Below are 19,360 nucleotides of genomic sequence, written 5' to 3'. Positions count from 1 at the left end.
TACCTTTCCAGCCAGAACCCTGAATCCATGCCTTGTTTGAGTTGCTTTACCCCTCAATGGGCGTTCTGGAGCTGCACCTCCTCATGCAGCCTCTTCAATGCGCTGTGGTCTGCCAGCTTCTTGACCCACTCATGAATCGCAGGCGTGTAGTCCTTGGTGCGACCGAGAACGGCAGATGTCTCCTGGCCGGCCATCCTGATCACGTCCTCGTACTGGGCACGGAGGCGCTTATGCTCCTCGCCGAGTTCCTCCCGCTCGTCGGCGGCGGACTCGGTTGCCTCGGGCAGTATGACCTCGCTTTCCGGAACCGCCTCGATGTCTTGCGCGTTGAGCAGGTATGTCTCGAGTCGGCTATCGATGGCGCTGCAGATGATGTCTGGGTCGGCCTTGGGCTGCCAGTTGGAATCGTCGCCGCCGAACTTTGCCTCGAGCTCGGCCAGGCGGCGGATGTTGGCGGCGCGCTCTTTCCGCACGTCGGTGAGATTATCGCCGCATAAAGCCAGGAGGCTGAAGGAGGTCTGGTGGCGCTGCATTTTCTGCTGCAACACGGGTTGCACCACAGAGGTCCAGTGTTGGTCACCTTCAAATTCGCCTAGACTAGAGTTAGACACGTGAAAAGAAGGAGGTTGGGTGTCGGAGGGCGGTCAGGTTTTCTTACCGATACAAACGGGTGCCGACTTAAGTCCGTCCAGTTGCCACACCTTGCGGTTGACGGGAACATAGGCGATGAAATGATATGCGGAACTACCGCCTGATCTTTCCGTCGTGCTGGTCTGCCGCTTGGGCTTTTTCTTGCTCTGCCTTCCAGCCGCTTTGACTCGCTTCTTCTTGCTGTCTACTTCATTCTGCAGAGCGAGAGCTGCATTCAAGTGGTCCAATCGGCTATGGAATGTTAGTGAACAACATCTGCGTTGGTTCGGGCTGCATACCGAGAGAACGAGTTGTGAGCCACCCGTATCCAGGTGCTGTGGTCGATCATGTGTCCCCTTAGCGGAGGAGACAGGTCCCTGGTTTCTTCTTCGAACTTGCGAAGCTTCTCGCCGAGGGCGAGCCCCTCAGCGTTCATGATGATGTTGAGCAAGGCAATAGTGGCACACGCATTGCTAGTGGTCTACGGCCGTCATGAGCTGCCAATGCCGATTTCTCTGCTCTTGCAGCTTAGGATGGACTTACCTGGTTTGCGAACCACACCTCTTGATTTCCTGATTCGGCGTCCACGCTCAGTGCCCCGGCATATTCGAATAGGAATACCAGGCCGTAGACCGGAGGCCTGCAATGGGTCAGTAAAACGGTCGCCGAAGGGAAAAGTCGGTGACAAGACGTACGGCAGAGCGGCCAGGGAGTCCTCATCGACCGAGAGCACTTCTTCTATCCTCGCTCCCATGACGCCAAGTAGACCCAGAATAGCTGTGAAGAAGGCCTAGGTGTGTTATTAGTAAAACTCATTGGTCGGAGACTGGGAAGAGAAGGCAGAACTAACCGGGTCAGATTCCAACTCGACCCAACTGGCCCACTCCGACTGCTCGTTCTCCTTCCACGGCCCTAAGGATGCCTCCAGTAAGTTCTCGGGCACTTCAAAGGCCTCCGGGCTTGCCCTTCGCTTTGACTCCCGTCGGGAGCTGCGCGGAGCAGGCGAGTTGGTCGACGGTCCATCTGTATAATCGGCGTCTTCGCTGGGATCTGAGGGGCGCTTCAAATTGCGGACGCGGCCGGAGCGACGAAGCCCAGTAGGAGAACCATTCTCGCCGTTTGTGAGAGCCACATCCCCAGTCTCCTCAGTTGGAGTTATTGCGTTCTGGTCTTCGGCCATTCCGCGCTGAATGGAAGAGATGCGCACCAAGGAATGGATCTCGCGGTCCGGGAGGTAGTGAAATGGTGATGAAAAAGGAAGGGATATGGATTGGCGTTCGAGTTGGCTGGAAGAACACTCCTTGATCTGGTGCTCAGCGCTCTCCCACACTACCCATCTTTGAATGACGGCAAGTGTGAAAGGTAAAGGTGCCGTCAGACGCGGAAATGAAGTTCTTCTCGCGCGTTTGTTCAGATGATTATCTCAGATCTGTTTATCTCGGATCTGTGAATACCAGGCGCCCTTGTCAAAAGCGGAACTGACAGGTCAACAGTTTATCCTGCTACTGCCTGCAGTTAACCCTCGCCGGTCGTACGTGGCGGGAAAGAGATGATTGCCAGATCAAATATTCACTCACTCATCAACGTGGCATTGGGGTTAGCTGTGACGGGAGAGATCGAGCATCTGGCTTGAGCCTATCCATGCATCTGTCTTGACCCAAAAGAGCACAGAAGAGTACAGCTGGTATCTCTGGGATCTTCTGCTATTGAGACATTGATAAGGTGCTTCTGGATGGTTGTTAAATGGATCTTGGTGTTGTGATGTGAGAGCTCATGAAAACGGAAGCAATGGCCCGGGATACCGCGAACCCTGCTCAAGTCCAGTGAAGTGAGGTGGTAGTTGGCCCAGGACGTCTCGATGTAGCTCACGTAACGGCTGCTGCCTTCTTGTATTAGGGCCTCGGGAGCATTATGAGTCAACAGCATTCCACTCTTGGGATGTTGTGCACCTGGAACACAGTAAGGTAACGAAATGCATCCATGTTGATATCACCCGACTCCAGTTTCAGACTGGCGAGACTGGTCCTGGTCGGGAAAGCTCCAGCTGGTGTTAAACTACAGAGTGGGGCAAATTGGAGGAGGTAGCCAATCACGTTGCTGTGTGTTGCGTCAACGGGCTCGTTGCTGCCGACAAACCACAGCGCGGCACCGAAACCAGAGCGCGTCTTGACATGGAAAGTCAAGAAAGAAACCGTGATTTTTGGTTTGGAGCTGCAGCAAAATGCGACTAGGCTGCACCTCAACGCCAGCCACCATCAACGACGCCACAACACAATAATATACTCGGTCGCCGCTTCATTTCATTGAACCGGCCTCCTCGTCCGGTGCTTGGTTCTCTTCTGTGCGGTTCAGAGAGGTAGAGCCCACTCGAAAAGTTCCCTCGCGACTCGAACGATAAAGCAAGTAGCACAATCCCCTTGCTATTGCAAAACCCGATAGCTCCCAGACATTGACGACAACTATAGGAAGCTTCCCAAACTCGGCATGCCATGGGCGACGCATCTGCTATCGGCGCCTTCCCGCAGACGCCGGTCCCTTCATCGAGACGAGGTCCCGCGAGGGGCCCAGCTCCCTCCTCCACGACCAAGACAAGCAGCCCTCTGCCAGTAGCTCCTCAGCAAGGGGCATCAGCAGCATTGAGCTCCGCACCTGTCATCCCGCTACGCATCCTGGACGCCCCGACACAGCGTCTCTACGCCTTCGGCTTCTATGTCGCCCTCTTAGCATGGAAGTTCTACGACTGGGCCCAACTGGTTGAGGAAGACACAGAATCCTTTTGGCTTTTCTTGAAATGGATTGCGATAGACTGCGCGTTTCTGTTTGGGCTGCCGGAGCTGAGGATACCATGGCTTGAGCTGTCACAGCCATTCGTGGTTGGAGCCTTCTTCATCCATGCCCTCTTCGACTGGGTGCTCATGTTCAATATCGGGGTATGGACTTCTTGGTACTCTTTTCGGGTCGTCAAGGCGCATAGTTGCTGACACTCGAACAGTTTCCCTGGCAGGCATGGATTCTGGGATTCGTCAAGGTCTTCTACGACCGGGAGCTCGCCATTTCAGAGCACAACGTCAAGCTCTCAAGCATATTACACAATTCTTCGCTGATCATGGGCCGGCAAATTATCAATATTCTCCCAGAGGGGTCCGCCATCCTTAATCCTGAGCTCCACCCCTTTTGCTTGGGCGGTGACCGTAAGACGGCGCCGCTGCCCATCTTCTTCAACGCAACCATCCCGGTTGAGGTCGAGCTTATCCGCACCGATCTCGAGACGAACCAGCAGGAGTCCATAAAGCTGACGAGGGCTCAAATCCGGGATATCGAGCGGAAGGCCAAGCGAGAAAGCCAGGACGGAGTGCAGACCGTGGTACAATTTGAATACCCTGTGAAAAAGCCTGGTGCTTACCGGCTCGGACGAGTCCTCGACGAGTACAAGCTGGAAGTTCAACGGAGGAATCCGCAAACTTTCGTTGTCCCTTGCCCGAAGGCCTGGATCGGTCCCTCCGCCTCGCCGGGACGCTGTGTGGGCGACCTCTCTGACGTCTCCATCCAGATTGAGGGAACCCCACCGCTGAAGATCAAGTACAGTCGCACAATCAACGGCAAGGATCACAGCTTCCACTTCCAAAGTCTGCAGCCGGACGGCTTCACCTCCCCCCTCGGGGCTTTGCGCTCGACCAGCCTGGTCGGCCTGGACGACGAGGATATCTCCTGGTCCCGGTCGCAGCGAGTCCCTGTCGGTCTCAACGAATCCATGCACGCCAGCGGAGAATGGCAATATTCGGTAGATGAGGTCCAGGACGGGTTCGGGAATCTTGTCAGGTACGACTCGTCGGCCGACGATCCCGAGGGGAAGCCTAAGCCCAAGCATCTCGTGCAGAACTTCGTGGTCAAGGAGCGCCCCCAGGTCCGGTTGGAGGGGTGCGATCTCAGGAGGCCGCTCAAGGTCGCCAAGGGCGAATCCAAGGAGCTGCCCGTCCGCTTCAAGATGCCTGGCCAGACTCCGGACATTACAGCACATACCCTGACCTGGCACTTCTCGCCCATTGATACTCTCACCGAGAGCGGAGATCATGGCGATGCTGTTACCACCGGAACGTACAATGCGAGGAACGCCCGTGATAGGCCAGTGATCTCCGAGCCTGGCCTGTACACTCTCAAGTCGGTGTCTGCCAGCTCCTGCGAGGGCGAGGTCCAGGAGCCCTCGTCCTGCCTGCTGCTCAACCCTCTCGAGCCCAAGGTCACCGTGCGTTCTGAAGAAATTCCCGACACATGTGCCGGCAACTCGATTGGCTTGCGCGTCGACATGGACCTGATTGGGACTCCGCCCTTCATTGTCCGCTACGACGTGATTTCCAACGGCCAGCGGCGGTCGGAGAGAGTCAACATCCCTGGCCTTCGCTATCAGATGGACCTGGTGCCGCGCGTCGCTGGTCATCACAAGTACATTTTCACTCACATTGGTGACGCCATCTACAACAAGGGCCAAAAGCTCACAGGCTCCGAGTACGTCCTGGAGCAGGACGTCAAGCCCGCAGCAGCGGCTCTCATCCAGCACAGCTCTGGCAAGGTGAGCTCGTGCCTTGGTGATGAGGTCACTGCAGATATCCTGCTCCTTGGCGACGCTCCCTTTACGCTCGAGTGGGAGATTATCCACGATGGCAAGAGAAAGCAGTACAAGGCCACCGACATCCGGGAGAATTCGTACCAGATCAAGACCAAACCGTTGACGCAAGGCGGCGAGTACACGCTGGGCTTGACGAGCATCCAGGACAAGCGCGGTTGCAGGAACTTTCTTCAGGACGAGCTCAAGATCTCCGTCAGGCGCCAGAGCCCGCGTGCCGCTTTCGGCCAGATTGAGGGCAAGCGGAAGATGCTGGCTGTCGAGAGTGCAACCGTGAAGCTTCCGGTCCGCCTTACTGGGGAGGGGCCATGGAAGGTCTTCTACACCCGCCTCGACGATGGCCCCGCGGATCAGCCGAAAATCTTGGAGAGGACAGTTCGAAATGACAATGGCTACATCGACGTCAAGGAACGAGGCGCCTACACCATCACCGACGTCTGGGACAGCCAGTGCCATGGTGTTGTCGACTCCAAGGCATCCACGTTCGAGGTCGACTGGTTCCCCAGGCCGGAGATGTCTGTGGCGCTTACACATGGTGTAAGCCAGACAGACGGCGGGTATATGGTGGAGGATGTTTGCGAGGGCGACATTTCAGGTTTCGAGGTTGCTCTGAAAGGTAAGTCTCTCTCTACAACATCGAGTTCCCTGCCGCGGAACAATGGCTGACAGGTTCAGGTACGCCGCCGTACACGGCGGAATACGAGGTCCGTCATCATCCCCTCCACGGATCCAGCTCTCTGAGCAAGAGAAAATTCGACGCGTCTCTCGGGAAAGAGTCAATTCAGGCCGATACGGCGAAGGCCGGCTCGTATACGTACAAGTTCACTGCCCTGGAAGACAATCTGTACAGCAGCGACCGCAGCTTCAAGCCGCTAGTAGTGAAGCAGAAGGTGAACAGGAAGCCGGCGGCCTCCTTCGTCAAACCCGGTCAGACGTTCAAGTACTGCAAGTCGGAGCAGGACAACGAGGACGGCATCCCCGTGTCCTTGACGGGCGTTCCTCCCTTTGCGCTGGAAATCGAGATCAAGCATCAAAGCGCCGCCGTGCCCGAGATCTACCGCACGCCAGCCATTAACACGCACTCGTACGAGATCCGCATCCCACGCCACCAGCTCCGGCTGGGGACGCAGCACATCCGCATCCGCGACGTCAAAGACGGCAGCGGCTGCCACTCGATGGGCGAACTCACGGGCGGGCCGTCAGTCCAGGTCCAGCTCTTCGAGGCACCCACCATCTACCCGCTCGAGACGCGCACCGACTACTGCGTCGGCGAGCGCATCTCGTACACGCTCTCGGGCACGCCGCCTTTTGAGGTGTGGTACACGTTCGACGGCGTGGAGCGCAAGGCCAAGTCGCCCACGACCAACTTCCGGCGCGTGGCCGAGTCGCCGGGCGAGTTCATCATCACGACTCTCTCCGACAAGGCCAGCGAGTGCCGCGCGCCGGTGCACATCGCCAAGACGATCCACCCGATGCCGGCGGTGCGCATCAGTAAGGGCAAGAATGTGCGGGTGGACATACACGAGGGCGGCGAGGTAGAAATCCTCTTTGAGTTCTGGGGCACGCCGCCGTTCGAGTTCACGTACACGCGCAGCACGAATGCGAGGAAAGGCCAGAAGAGCCAGGTGCTGGAGACGAGGCACGATGTGAGCCACGAGCACAGCAAGGTTGTCCGGGCGAACCAGGAGGGCACGTATGAGGTTGTGGCCATTAAGGATAAGTATTGTGCCTTTTCGACGCAGACCGGGGCGGAGGGAGTCGGGAAGGAGAAGGGGAGGGTTAAGGGGCAGAAGGTTATCAAGTATTAGCTCTTTTCTTCTTCCTCAGGTGGGAGAAAGATGGGGGAGAATGTGAATCAAAAGAGATTGGGTACGTTGTTAGTAACTGGTCTTTTGGGTTGTGGTAGCTTTAGGATTTTGTATGGTTGTGCATAGAAGGGGAGGGAGAAAGTGATGCTGCCATAGCACGGCGTTTATGGGTAATGAAATTGAGAGCTTCATTGTAAACCAGCCGTAGTCGGACGGAATGTACCATGCAGTGTACAAGGAGCCCAGGTGAAGTTGACAGTGAAGGTGAGTTCGAGACTCAGTTTCCTCGCCTGATTTGTCTTGGCTTTGGAGGAGGAGGAGCTTGTCGTTAATCTACCGTATATTATATCCTGCTGGGTCCTGGCGGTTGGGAGACGGAACGGCAGGCAAAACAAGACGAGAGAGAGAAGTCTCATCGATTCCTGGTTGATGAAGCGCATGCTTTGCATGTTTCTGTGAGCATGGCGATCCCTGCCAGATTTGGGGCAACGTGATATCCCGGTCGTAAAGCCTTCCCAGCTCGTTGTGAGCAGCAGCCGGATATCGGCACGGGTGGTGGTGAGTCGTGGCTTGCTGGTTGCATGTTCTGGGATTTCTACTGCCAACTCTCAACGCATCTGGTGTGGCGTGGCAGAAGACTGCCGTCTCTGTTACGGTATCTGGCAGGGTTGCTCTACTGTGAGGAAAAACCTAACAGAACGTATCTTATAAGGTATACGAGTAAAGTTCAGATTTTTCAACCCTTTGTTCAACTGAAGGAAAAGGAACGAAAGAAGTCGACGATCAGAAGACGGCTACGGGGGGCACTGCCGTTTCATGAACGTAGGTATCATCTTCAGCGCGAGGCTCTCTCTACCTGTACTAGACCCGTGTTCCTTTTGACCTCGCTCTTTACTTCTTCCTTTCCTGCTTGGTTTTCTCTTTTTGATCTTCCACTGCCGCCTCGTCCAACGAGTCTCACCATCAACATGTTGGTTCAAGATCGGCTTGAGACCCTCAGACTGTCACTCAGTCCACGAGGAGCAGCGAATCACAAGGGTGCCCGGCCTGGCGGTCTGGGTCAGGGTTTGACCTCGTAAAGAACCGCAACGACGCCTAGGACCGACTTGGTCTGCATTTAGGTTCATGGACGTGCAAGAAGAATGGGCAATAACGAGCAGTGGAAGTGACGTTTACTTTATGAGTCCTCGATGGTGCGAGTCGCATCAGGTGGCCTAGCTGCCCTGCTGCCCATCATCAACGTCAGCGCAGCCGAATGCAGCTGGAGCGGGCACCCAAACCGGATCGCTGATGCTTTTGTTGACCATCGCCATTCCCAATCCATAACGATTATTGCGCTTCCTTGCCAACTTGTGCCTGCACACACCCCTGCTCTCGTTTCCACCCGGTTGTCGAGTTGTCGACTGAGCCGAGACCGGGAGTCGCTTTCCTGCTTCCTTCTTTTCGAGCCGCCGAGATCCTCAACTGTCTCCGAAACGAGGCGCTGGAGTTTGTTAGTGACATGTGAGAGTCCTCCCATTCGTCACCCATTTTATGGATCAGTTTCCAGCTTGTTAATCCCGGCACTCTTGCCAGCCCCAAAGCAGCCACCACCACAACCAGCTGCAAAGCTTTGATTCAGCTACGGAGGTACCGTCGCACCACTAACCCCCACTGCACGTGTATCCTGTGACATGCTGTCTACAACCTACACGTGTTTACTGTGGTAGTGTTCGAGGACGTCCACCTGTCTCGGCCCACGATTTCGAAACGACAGTTTGACCGCAGCGGGCAGCCCAAAAGGACCTCTGTCGTTTGAACCAGTCTTGATTCCGCGGCCCTGAGTGCATTACGTCGCGAAGCGGGCCGTTGATTCGCAGGATGCCCGGCCTATGATATCTCCGGGCTGTGACCTCGGCGAAAAGTGGGAACCGAACCTGCAGTGAGCGGCGTCCAGGGTTCAGGGCACCTGTAGCAGGCTGGCAGCAGCTCGGGCCAGGGAAGCCGTCGCATTCCTCCCTTTCAAGGCTTGTGGGGATTGAGAAGGAAGGGGGGGGGCAATCTTCAAACCATGCATCTTGCTTGGGAACGTTTCCCATCCAATTCGGGCTTTATTCCTTTGTTCTAGGGCCTTATCGGCCGTTGTTATCTCGTTTTCTTGGACCCGACTCATCGAGTGCATCGAGTGCATCGCGACTGTCTGCGCCGCCGAACCATTTTGGCAGCCCACTGGTCCCTGGCTCGACCGTGCCCCGGCCGCAAGCATGCCGCCCGCCGATGGCGACGCGGGCACCGCGCAGGCTGGAAACAGCTCCAGCGACTTTGTGAGCAACTCCCCTTTTATCTGAGCGAGTCGAACCCGCACATCCACCCAGGAACCCAGCTAACATGTCGTGCTCAAGGTTCGCAAACTCTACAAGTACGATCTCCCTCGCCACCACGCCCCGACTGCCAATTTTTCCAGCACATACTTATAGATGACGTCTCAGGATGCTCGAGGACCCCTCGTACAACTCAGTTGTACGATGGAGCGCCGACGGCGACAGCTTTGTGGTCTTGGAGGTACGGATGTGGTGCCAAAACTTGGAAACCGTTGGGGATGCTTCGATATTGATTCCTGGGACGCTTTTGCAGAACGAGAAGTTCACCAAGACGATCCTCCCCAAACACTTCAAGCACAGCAACTTTGCGAGTTTTGTCCGTCAATTAAACAAGTACGACTTCCACAAAGTCAGACACAACGAGGAGAGTGGCGAGTCGCCATACGGACGAGATGTACGTTGTCTCACAACTGGGTGATCCCTTGGGTCTGGACAGAGCATGTTGACATTCGGAATGACAGGCGTGGGAGTTTCGGCACCCCGAGTTCAGGGCCGACAGAAAAGACAACCTGGACAACATCCGGAGGAAGGCCCCCGCCCCACGAAAGGCGCCGCCGGCCGAGGATGCTTTTCCGGCCTCGCAGCAGGTCATCGTCCTGAGCGAGTCACTCACAGCGACTCAACACCAAATCCAGGCGCTACAGGAACAGTACTTTGAACTCGAAAAAACTAATAAGCTGCTCGTTAGTGAGGTGGTGAGTTTGCAGAAGATGGTCAAGGCGCAGAGCCAGGCGGCCAACGAGGTCATCACACATCTGAACAACGTCGAAGACCGCCGGCGCAACAGCCGTCACTCGGCTCAGTCCGGCCCCTCGGGTCAGACAGGTCAAACCTTCCACGCTGGGTCGACAGGCTTCTTGCCGGACGGGGCGGACGAGCCCGCGCCAGAGCTGCGGCGAGCTAGGGAGATTCTCAACGGCGTGTCTCCGGATGTCCAGGCAGACAGGGAACTCGAGAGGCTGTCAATGGCCTACAACCAAAACGGATCCCCCGCCGATTCAGCGGGCTCCTCGTCCGTCATGTTTGCGCATCCCGGCCCAGGGGGGATGCCGCTTGTCCATGACCCCCTCAACGACCCTCGGCACATGGTGTACCCGGTGGGACAGACGACGGGCATAGACCCCTTCCACGCTGACCACATCCACAATATCCCTTACAGCCGACCATTGAGTAACCCCGCTATCCAGGCGGAAGCCTCAGCGCAGGTCACGCCTCCGCTCAAGGAACAGTTGGGGTCCATTTGGCGCGGCAAGAAACCCCATATCCTGCTCGTCGAAGACGACAAGACGTGTGCGAGGATAGGGTCGAAGTTTCTCACCATCAACGACTGCGTTGTCGACATTGCTGTAAGTAAGGTGGCCGCTTTTGTAGTGCAGCAGCTAACAGGCGATGTAGCGTGATGGCCTAGAAGCAGTCGAAAAGGTCAACCGCGACGCCGAGCGTTTCGATCTTATCTTCATGGACATCATCATGCCCCACCTGGACGGTGTATCGGCCACAGCCATGATCCGCATGGTCGCGCCGCAGGTGCCGATCGTCGCCATGACTTCGAACATCCGGCAAGAAGACATCCAGACCTACTTCCAATTCGGTAAGTTCACCCAAACCCCCCGCACAATTTACCTGTGCTCTAACCACCACCACCCCAAAGGGATGAACGACGTGCTAGCGAAACCCTTCACCCGCGACGGCATGGTCCGCATCCTCCGCAAGCACCTCACCCGCATGCTCAAAGACCCGCAATCAGCCGCAGGCCTCGTCGGCGCCGACGACCCCATGTCGCAAAACCTAGCCGTAGCCGGCCACGGCCCGGGTCCCCCGACAGCCGCCTCCACCTCCGCCCAGGGCTACGCGCCCGCCAACATGGCCGCCGCAATGGCGGGCTCCATGGCAGCCGCCGCCGCCGCAGGGCCCCAGGTCAAATTCGAGCACACCCCGATCCAGTCCCCCTCCACCGTCTCGTCGTGGCACTCCCCCGGTCAGCAGATGCACCATCCGCATTCGACGTCGCCGACCAGCGTCGATGGCGGCAACGCCGTTGCCGCAGCGGGAGGATACATGAGCGCTGTCGGGAGTGCGGTTGGGCCCGGTGGAATGGTGTTGACGCCGGGCGGGTCCCAGCAGCAGCAACAGCCGCAGCAGCAGCAGAGACCGCCGCCCCCGCCGCCGCAGCATCCGCATCCGCATCATGCCCACCACCAGCAGCAACAACAGCATCATGCCCAGCAACATCATCACCCGCAGCAGGCAGCGGGCGGGTATGGTGGGTATATGCCCGGGTCGCACCAGCAGGTCGCGGGGGCGCATCATATGGGCGGGCTGCATGCTGTTGGTGGTGGGGGAGCGGCCGGAGGGGATGATCGGCCGGAGAAGAGGCAACGCTTGTCGTATGGGCCTGGGCCGCAGGGGTATGTGCAATAGGTCGGGTTTGGCTGGGGAGTTGAATTTCGGGCGGTTTTCGTTCGGAAGAGAGGTTGGGGGCGGGTCGTCGTCGTCGTCGCGTGTGCTGAGAGCTCCCGGGGGGTTCGTCTCTTCGGGGATGGTGGGTGGCGTAGATGGGCGAGTTTGTAGTTGGGTGGGCTGGAGTTGAAGATTCGAAATTCGGGCCCAAAAGCTGGACTGGGAGTGAAATTCTGAGAAACTTAAACGCCAAGGGTGGATGGATGGTTGGTTAAATGGTTAAGCTGATATAGCTGATAGCAGAAACACACACACAGAGACGCATGGATTTGGTTTGTATCGTGGCATTGGGTTTTGCGTCGTCGGGACGGGACGGGTTTATTATCTGTCCGGCTTTCTGAACTGGATTGGACTGGCTGTGTAGATATGGTAGGTAGGTAGGTAGCTTCGGTTATTGGCAAGTATGGACTGGCTTGGGGAGAACCCGCCGGGAGGTTCAGCAGTTGTACGACTGTGGGTACAGTGTGTGAGACAACTGAGTTGTCTTCCGAGTCTTGCGGTCCTTGTCTAGTTAGTTTTCTTGGGTTGGGTCCCGACGCGAGCAACCTCAACGGCGGCCTGAACCAGCGGCAGAAGGAAAGGGGCAGGTTGTATCGCTGGCTATGAATGGCTGAACAGCGGTTGATCAGTTAGAGCCCGTCGACTCTTCGGAACCCATGGTGCTTCGACGGGCTGAGGAAGGCAGGGTCTTGACGCTGGCCATTGGAGAGTCAATGTATGGTGCTGATTCTTGGGCTGGTGATGTCTGAGAAGGTCCTGCTTCGAGTGAATGGCCGGCTAATAACAACATGACGGGATGTCGTGTCGTTTTTGCTGTGTGTTTCAACGATGATGGTGGAGGTATATTCGCTGGAAGGGTGAGCCGAAGGAGAGTAATAATCGGCGAGCCGATGACTATCAATAAATGAACTAATGAAGAGGAAAGAAGGCCAACGATGGGGAGTGGGCTGACGACAGGGATATGTATCAGAGCCTGGTCGCTTTGGACGCCCGTTTCACAGCCACCCCCGGCATGACCTGGCCTGGCCCGGGCCTGGACTGCGGGAAGGGCGGAAGGCAGCTTACCCGATGGGCACGTAAGTTACCGGACGGGCAGGGGACAGCAGTTGGGGTGAGACACCAAACAAACGGACATGCAAACGCCCTACTAACAGCCTTTGCTATTCTTGGGTGACTTGAGATAGTGAGTCTCCGACTGACTGGCCATTCTCCGTACTTACTGGCGAGTTGGGCAGGAGTGCTCCAGCCCTATGGAGTATCCAGCGTGTAGTCTGTTGCCCTCCTTCCATGCGTGCGTACTCCGTCGCGGTGGTGAAGGAGATTGTAGTTTTACCACCAAGCTCCCGCTCGTCGCACTCCCCGTGGTTGTTGATCGGTGATTTTCGTCTCGTCTGCGCCGAACAAGTGTAACCGCCGTAACAATCATCACGGAGCAGAGCTTACGACATCTCCGTTCGTCCCATTGAGCCCTGTCCCTGACGAGCCGGACTGCTTGGGTACAATCCTCCACTCAGACAGGCGGCTTTGTCGGTCCCTGCATGTTCCTCAGCTGCAGTCTCTCCCGTATCGCGGGGGCCTGTCATGTTCTGGAACGGCTCGGCGCTGGGGCTCGGCCGGGCTGGGCTGGGTTCATCTCAAGCCCAGATCTGCAGGATGGAGTGAGGTTTGGTGGTAAGCCTGTCGTGGCCTGTTACAAGCTTGACCTGCAGGTTGGCGGTGTCACGGCGTCTTATTACCAGAATGCTTCTACAGGACGAATACACATATGGTGTCCGTCATCTGGTTGCGAAACGATGGGGTTCCCAGGGCAGAATGTCGTATCATCTTATTCTCGAAGAGGCATCCTACCGAAACTACGGAGTATGTTCGTGCATGTGGTCGCCGGTGGCCCGACGTACAAGCCAGCGAGTATCGCTATCCGTACTCCGTACTCTGTTTCATCCAGGCCTTCACCTGTAATGTCCCCCAGACGAGTTGATCCGAGTCGACAGATCCGGAAGGAGCAAAGTTGTGGTGCGCTGGTTGTCATGCAAGGAATGTTCTGGCCAGGCCTTTAGCGCCGCAATCTCGGAACATGGGCTCGGCTCGTTCCAGACCAGCACGCTGCATGTAGCGGCCTGGTATGATTTGATTGGCGAGGCTAGCGAGCTTCCCAGAGTGGGCGCTCTCGCTGGTCTTGGCAAGCTGCTGCCGGAGTTTATCCATCATCAACCCGTCCTTCAGGAACACTTCGATCCAAGAAATTGTTTTCGACAGGGCTGGAGGGATTCCGGACAGAGACCATGTCAGTGTCATGGCGCGGGCAATTGCCGATCCGACTCCAAGCTTGAGGATTTAAACAACTGGAGTCTCGCATGTCCTGATGACGTACTGTGGTAGAAGTGCTCTCTGAAACAATTTGGCTGAAGATTGTAATGACTTCTAGGTCTGGCCCCTAGCCTGATTCAAGCGCACGGGCTTCAACAAATGACGAGACATTTTAGATGTGCAGAGAGCTACATCTTTGACAACCTATACACATGTAAATACACAGTAAGCCCAGCCGCTGTCACGCGAACGGGCCCGTTCTCAAGGTCCCCGCCTCGTTCCTCAGCCTTGCCGCTCCCCGCACCCCACATTGAACTTTGAAGACCGCGCGCGAATTGGTCGCCGTTGACTCACAAATTCGTTGTTCGTTTTTGTTGTTCTTCTTCAACGCCCGACAAGCTGTCTGCGGTAAACGATTTCCGACTCTGCACCGCGCAGTACCTGAAATATAAGTTGTACGTGACCGAAGAGCCATCCAATGTCCAAGCAAGGAAAGGGCGGGGGTGCCGCGGGCAAGGCGAAGAAGCCTGCCAAGGCTGGCGCCGACGAGAAGGGAGAAGACGTTCTCCAGGCCGTGATTCTGGCCGACTCGTTTCAAGACAAGTTCAAGCCCTTCACGTTAGAGACCCCAAGAGTGCGTCTCAGCCCCCTAGAAGCCCGGACGCCACACTGTGTCGGGTCAATTGCGCACCATTGCTGACCCCTAGACTCTCCTAGTGCCTCCTTCCCCTGGTCAACGTCCCGGTGATCGAGTACACCCTCGAGTTCCTCGCATCGAATGGCGTCCAAGAGGTCTTCATCTACTGCGGCGCACATTCCGAAAACATCGAGCGCTACATCCACGAGTCCACGCGATGGAGCCCCGCCAGCGCCATCTCCCCGTTCTCCTCGCTCGAATTCATCCGCGTCTCGGACGCGCACTCGATCGGCGATTTCCTACGAGACCTGGATAAGCGAGGCATCATCACTGGCGACTTTGTTCTCGTCCATGGCGACCTGGTCTCAAACATCCAGTTGGACGCTGCTCTGGCGAAGCACCGCGCGAGAAGGGAGGCAAACCGCGACGCTTGCATGACCGTAGTCCTGCGCTCCGTCGGGGACCAGCCACATCGGGCAGCGAAGGCTCGAGGAATTACACCCGTCTTTGTCGTCGACCCAGCAACAGGGCGATGCCTGCAGTACGAGGAGATGCACCCGCTCCAGAGCGAACACTATCTTGACTTGGACCCCGCGGTATTCTCTCACGGCGAGTTCGAGATTCGCACCGACCTGGTCGATTGCGGCATCGACATCTGCACCCCAGACGTGCTGGCGCTGTGGTCAGAAAGTTTCGACTACGAGCTGCCGAGGAAAAACTTCTTGCACGGCGTGCTAAAGGACTGGGAGTTGAACGGCAAGCTCCTGTACGCTGAAATCCTAGACGAGGGGTATGCGGCGCGTGCCAGCAACCTTCAGATGTATGACTGCATCAGTCGGGATGTGCTCGAGCGGTGGACGCTCCCATTTGTGCCCGACAGCAACCTGATCCACGGCCAGACATACAAAAGAGTAAAAGGCGGCAACTACGTCGAGGACCATGCCCTCGCCGAGAGGGGAGCCAAGGTAACACGGTCCGTGGTCGGAAGAGGAACAACCATCAAGGCGGGAAGCGTCATCTCCGGAAGCAGTATCGGGAGGCGGTGCAAGATCGGGAAGGACGTCAGGATCGAGAACAGCCACATCTGGGACGATGCGGTAATAGGAGATGGTGCCTCTGTTGTACACTCGGTACTGGCAGGCTCGGTCGTCGTTGGCGCGCATTGCCGGATTCCCGAGGGTTCGCTCATTTCATATAACGTACACATCGACAGCGGCATCCAGATGCCATCCAAACCGCCGGCACGGATATCGGTTCTGACCGACGACGGCCAGCTCGCCCCCACGGATACCTCACTAGTCGGCCCAGGCGGCACTGGCGCACTGTACGAGGTCGCCGCGGACGAGGAGGAATCGGACGACGAGGACGGAGCAAATAGAGACCCCGCCATCCTTCAAAGCTCGCTCATCTACTCCCTCGAAGGCCTGAACATCTCCACCTCGTCCATCTCCACCCTCGCCTCCGAACAAGACGACTACGACACGGACAACGACAACATCTCCCTCGCCGGCTCGGTGCAAGCAGGTGACTACTTCGGCAGCCACGCCCGCGACCGCCTGTCGTCGTTCGCCTCGGACGAGTCAGCCTCCAAGCCTGACGGCGACTTCCACAACGACGCCGTCAACGGCCTCGTCGACGCCCTCCGCGCCGACGACAGCACCGACTTTGACTCGGCCAAGCTCGAGTTTATGGGCCTGCGTCTCGCCAACAACGCCTCTGACAGCGCCATGCGCCGCGCCATCGCCGTCGCGTTCGTCCGCCGCGCCGCCGAGCTGATGAGGCCCGAGCACGGAGGGCTGGAGCTCACCAAGGCCGTCGCCGAGGCGCTCACGTCCAAGCACGGCGCCGTCAAGTTTATCAAGGAGGTTGGTGTTGGCGGGGATGGGGTCGCGCAGCAGGCCGAGTTTGCCCTGGCCGTGCAGCGGGCGCTACTGGGCGAGCTGAAGGAGCTGGAGGTGGGCAGGGCGGGCGCGCTCTTGGCGGCGCTGCTGCAGCAGCTGTATAACCGCGACGTGCTCGAGGAGGAGGGGATCCTGGCGTGGTGGGCGGATAAGAGGGTGGGGGAGGGCGAGAAGATGGATGCGCTGAGGGAGAAGTGTCGCGTGTTGGTGGAGTGGTTGGAGAATGCTGATGAGGAGGAAAGTAGTGAGGAGGAGGAAGAGGATAATGAGCATGATGAAGACGAGTGAGTGGCTGGTGACTGGATGGAGGGGAAGTGGTGATATGGTGGGCGCCCAAAATGAACTGCTCGGGTGTGTTAGGTGGCTGCTTCATGAATATGTGAATGGACGGTATAAGAGTCGTTGTGTCGGCTAGGGAAAGGATACAGTGAAAAAGAAAGAGCTATCTGGAGTCATCCCGCATCGCTTGTGAGCATTATCCTTCCTCTTGGAGCGTGGGCTGTCTGGCGACTCGAACTTACTGCAGTCAGAGTCTGGGTCGTGGAAGCCAAGGGAAGTAAGAAATGCTGATAGAAATACTGGATCGTGTGCGTTATTTAGGAGAAGTGGGAGAAGTGGCTCAGGGCTGCTGTAAGCCACTGTCTTACCGACGCTGGCACAGGTGTTGAGCCCACTCCGCCGTGCAATCCAATGGAGAAGCGGTAGACTTCAAGATGATACGGTTTCAACATGCTGCTCGGCCCCTGTTCTTAATGCGTGAGGCTCGTCTCTGGGTGCGGAGATATTACTAGCTAGTAGCCGGTGTCCGGGACCATGACAACGAGAAATGGGTCTGCTTCTGATGAATGAACTACTGGCACAATAACTCTTCATGAAATTGTGTAGTTGGGCTTACATGTTGAGCACTCTCTGCTATCCTCTCGAGGAGAGGCTCGGGTCTCAGTCCTTTGCGTCTACCACGGATACCTTAGTTGATGTGTAAAGAGCCCAGGCCACAAGCTGTCTGTTTGTTTGTCTGGCCCTGGTCTACTGCGCCGAGACGACGGATTGCTAGAAAGGATACGGGGAATGAATGTGAGGGGTTGGTGTTGTCTTCCCTTGCTCAATGTGAAAATAGGCGTGGGCAGAGAGAGACGGGAGGGCGTAGGTGGGAGGATGGAGACAAGGACAGAGGACAGAGTGGCTATGCATTCAAGACTGAGTAGGGCTATAGAGTACCTAGTACGGACACGATACTGGTTCATGCTTTGGAAGCGCATGGCAATCCATCAGCGCTGCACGTGGAGTGTGCCTAAACTCTGAGCTTGATGGACTTCACGGCAGGAATCGCAACTTCTGAGACTTCTGCCCAGAATGTGTCGCTGCCTCGGCACTCTAGCTTAGGTAAAGGTATATAAGGTAGCCGTACCGTCTCAGGAAAGGTGGCTTGTTTTGGCTGAAGGGCGGAGAGGGTCTCCGACAGTACCTATTCGTACGCCCTAGAGGTATAGGGTAGACGACTTGGGGATATAAGGTAGACAACTTGGGAATCAGGGAGCTGTGCTAGGGAGATGTGCTCTAAGTGAGTAGGGAGTAGATTGTTTAATAGTATAAGGTAGGCGACTTGGAAGGTACATTCTACTATCCGCTCTTCGATTATCCACTCTGTGATTGAGTTTTCCCTATTGTTTATCCCGGCCTTTGCCACCTTTCCCGTCCGAGGTACCTGCTCGGTAGTTTTCTTAGTCGTGGAGCGCGCTAAGGCATCCGCTTAATCTTACTTGAATATCATTGTCTATATCTATAGTAGGCTGCTAGACAACTCCTATGTCACGGGTGGGCGCAACTGACCACTGCGTAACACCCTCAGAAGAGGGACCGTGGTTCGAACTGTCCAGTCGAACCAGGAGTTGCGCACATGAACCTCACACTGTCACGACCCGTGACATCCTATAACGCTAAGGTTAGGTCCCTATTAGCGTGGTTGAGTTATCAAGCACCGAGCGGGTGTTTGGTGAGGAAGAATGACAAAGCAAAAGGGAAAAAGAAGTAGAAAAGGAAAACAAAGAAAAAAAGGGGAGATGAAGAATCTGGGGAAAAAAAACCGTCAAGCACAGGATTCGAACCTGTGAGGGCGAACCCAACAGATAACAAATTAGGAAATTCAAGTCTGTCGCCTTAACCACTCGGCCAGCTTGACGACTTCAGTTACTAAAGCTTTTAAAGTTAATGTATATAAAGCTTTAGCAGCCATGGATATTTTCGCCTCAAATAGCAATCAGGTATAACTGTACCCACTCATTAGGTATAAGGTATAGGAGGAGAGGCTAATAGACGAGGGTATAGATGTGCTGAGGGCCTAACGCTCTATTAAATATATTATAATAAGAGCTAAATTCTATTACTAGGTATTCTTTGTGACGGCTTGCCCGCCTCCGGAAAGTGCGGCACGCACCTGCCATCTTCTAACACCTGCCACGTCGGGAAGGTCTCGGCTGCCCTACATATGCTACCAACCAGTAAGCAATCACCGCTGCCGGTTGGTAAAGATTCGAAAATATGAGGACCCTTGCTAAGATTGTTGGATGAGGTAGTGATTCGACATGTACGGGCAAAGCAAACAACCATATCGGGATTGCCTCACTCATTTCAGAGCT

At 56.3% G+C, this 19,360-nt stretch overlaps 5 protein-coding genes and 1 non-coding gene across 6 annotated transcripts; 4 read left to right on the top strand and 2 right to left on the bottom strand.

Moving 5' to 3' along the window:
• Positions 1–46: 46 nt before the first annotated feature.
• N657DRAFT_378461 (cysteine proteinase) lies at positions 47–1,998 on the bottom strand. The gene is made up of 6 exons (XM_062787105.1): positions 1,481–1,998; positions 1,326–1,420; positions 1,174–1,270; positions 930–1,111; positions 659–882; positions 47–592 (listed from the first exon to the last, which is right to left on the bottom strand). Exons 1-6 carry the CDS (start codon positions 1,808–1,810, stop codon positions 54–56), a joined length of 1,467 nt encoding a protein of 488 aa, XP_062647920.1. The 5' UTR covers positions 1,811–1,998; the 3' UTR covers positions 47–53.
• An 805-nt stretch (positions 1,999–2,803) lies between these two features.
• N657DRAFT_644348 (uncharacterized protein) lies at positions 2,804–7,250 on the top strand. Its single transcript, XM_062792744.1, has 4 exons — positions 2,804–3,029; positions 3,096–3,560; positions 3,623–5,867; positions 5,927–7,250. Exons 2-4 carry the CDS (start codon positions 3,120–3,122, stop codon positions 7,057–7,059), a joined length of 3,819 nt encoding a protein of 1,272 aa, XP_062647919.1. The 5' UTR covers positions 2,804–3,029; positions 3,096–3,119; the 3' UTR covers positions 7,060–7,250.
• Positions 7,251–7,522: 272 nt separating this feature from the next.
• Positions 7,523–8,187, top strand: N657DRAFT_378353 (uncharacterized protein). Its single transcript, XM_062787104.1, has one exon. It carries the CDS (start codon positions 7,641–7,643, stop codon positions 8,136–8,138), a length of 498 nt encoding a protein of 165 aa, XP_062647918.1. The 5' UTR covers positions 7,523–7,640; the 3' UTR covers positions 8,139–8,187.
• Positions 8,188–9,558: 1,371 nt separating this feature from the next.
• N657DRAFT_644344 (response regulator) lies at positions 9,559–12,336 on the top strand. The gene is made up of 4 exons (XM_062792743.1): positions 9,559–9,813; positions 9,881–10,765; positions 10,815–11,010; positions 11,071–12,336. The coding sequence occupies exons 1-4, from the start codon at positions 9,607–9,609 to the stop codon at positions 11,838–11,840; spliced, it is 2,058 nt and encodes a 685-aa protein (XP_062647917.1). The 5' UTR covers positions 9,559–9,606; the 3' UTR covers positions 11,841–12,336.
• Positions 12,337–14,664: 2,328 nt separating this feature from the next.
• On the top strand, positions 14,665–17,012 carry N657DRAFT_680179 (nucleotide-diphospho-sugar transferase; the record flags this gene model as incomplete). Its single annotated transcript, XM_062796254.1, has 2 exons — positions 14,665–14,820; positions 14,904–17,012. 2 exons carry the CDS (start codon positions 14,665–14,667, stop codon positions 17,010–17,012), a joined length of 2,265 nt encoding a protein of 754 aa, XP_062647916.1.
• A 1,796-nt stretch (positions 17,013–18,808) lies between these two features.
• N657DRAFT_t71 lies at positions 18,809–18,903 on the bottom strand. Its single transcript has one exon. It is a non-coding gene; the product is annotated as a tRNA-Ser (tRNA).
• Positions 18,904–19,360: the final 457 nt, after the last annotated feature.

The sequence above is a fragment of the Parathielavia appendiculata genome (genome assembly GCF_033297405.1).
Source record: "Parathielavia appendiculata strain CBS 731.68 unplaced genomic scaffold N657scaffold_5, whole genome shotgun sequence".
Lineage (NCBI taxonomy): Eukaryota > Fungi > Ascomycota > Sordariomycetes > Sordariales > Chaetomiaceae > Parathielavia > Parathielavia appendiculata.
The sequence above is the reverse complement of the archived record's forward strand: the minus strand, read 5'-3'. Positions and strand labels throughout refer to the sequence as shown.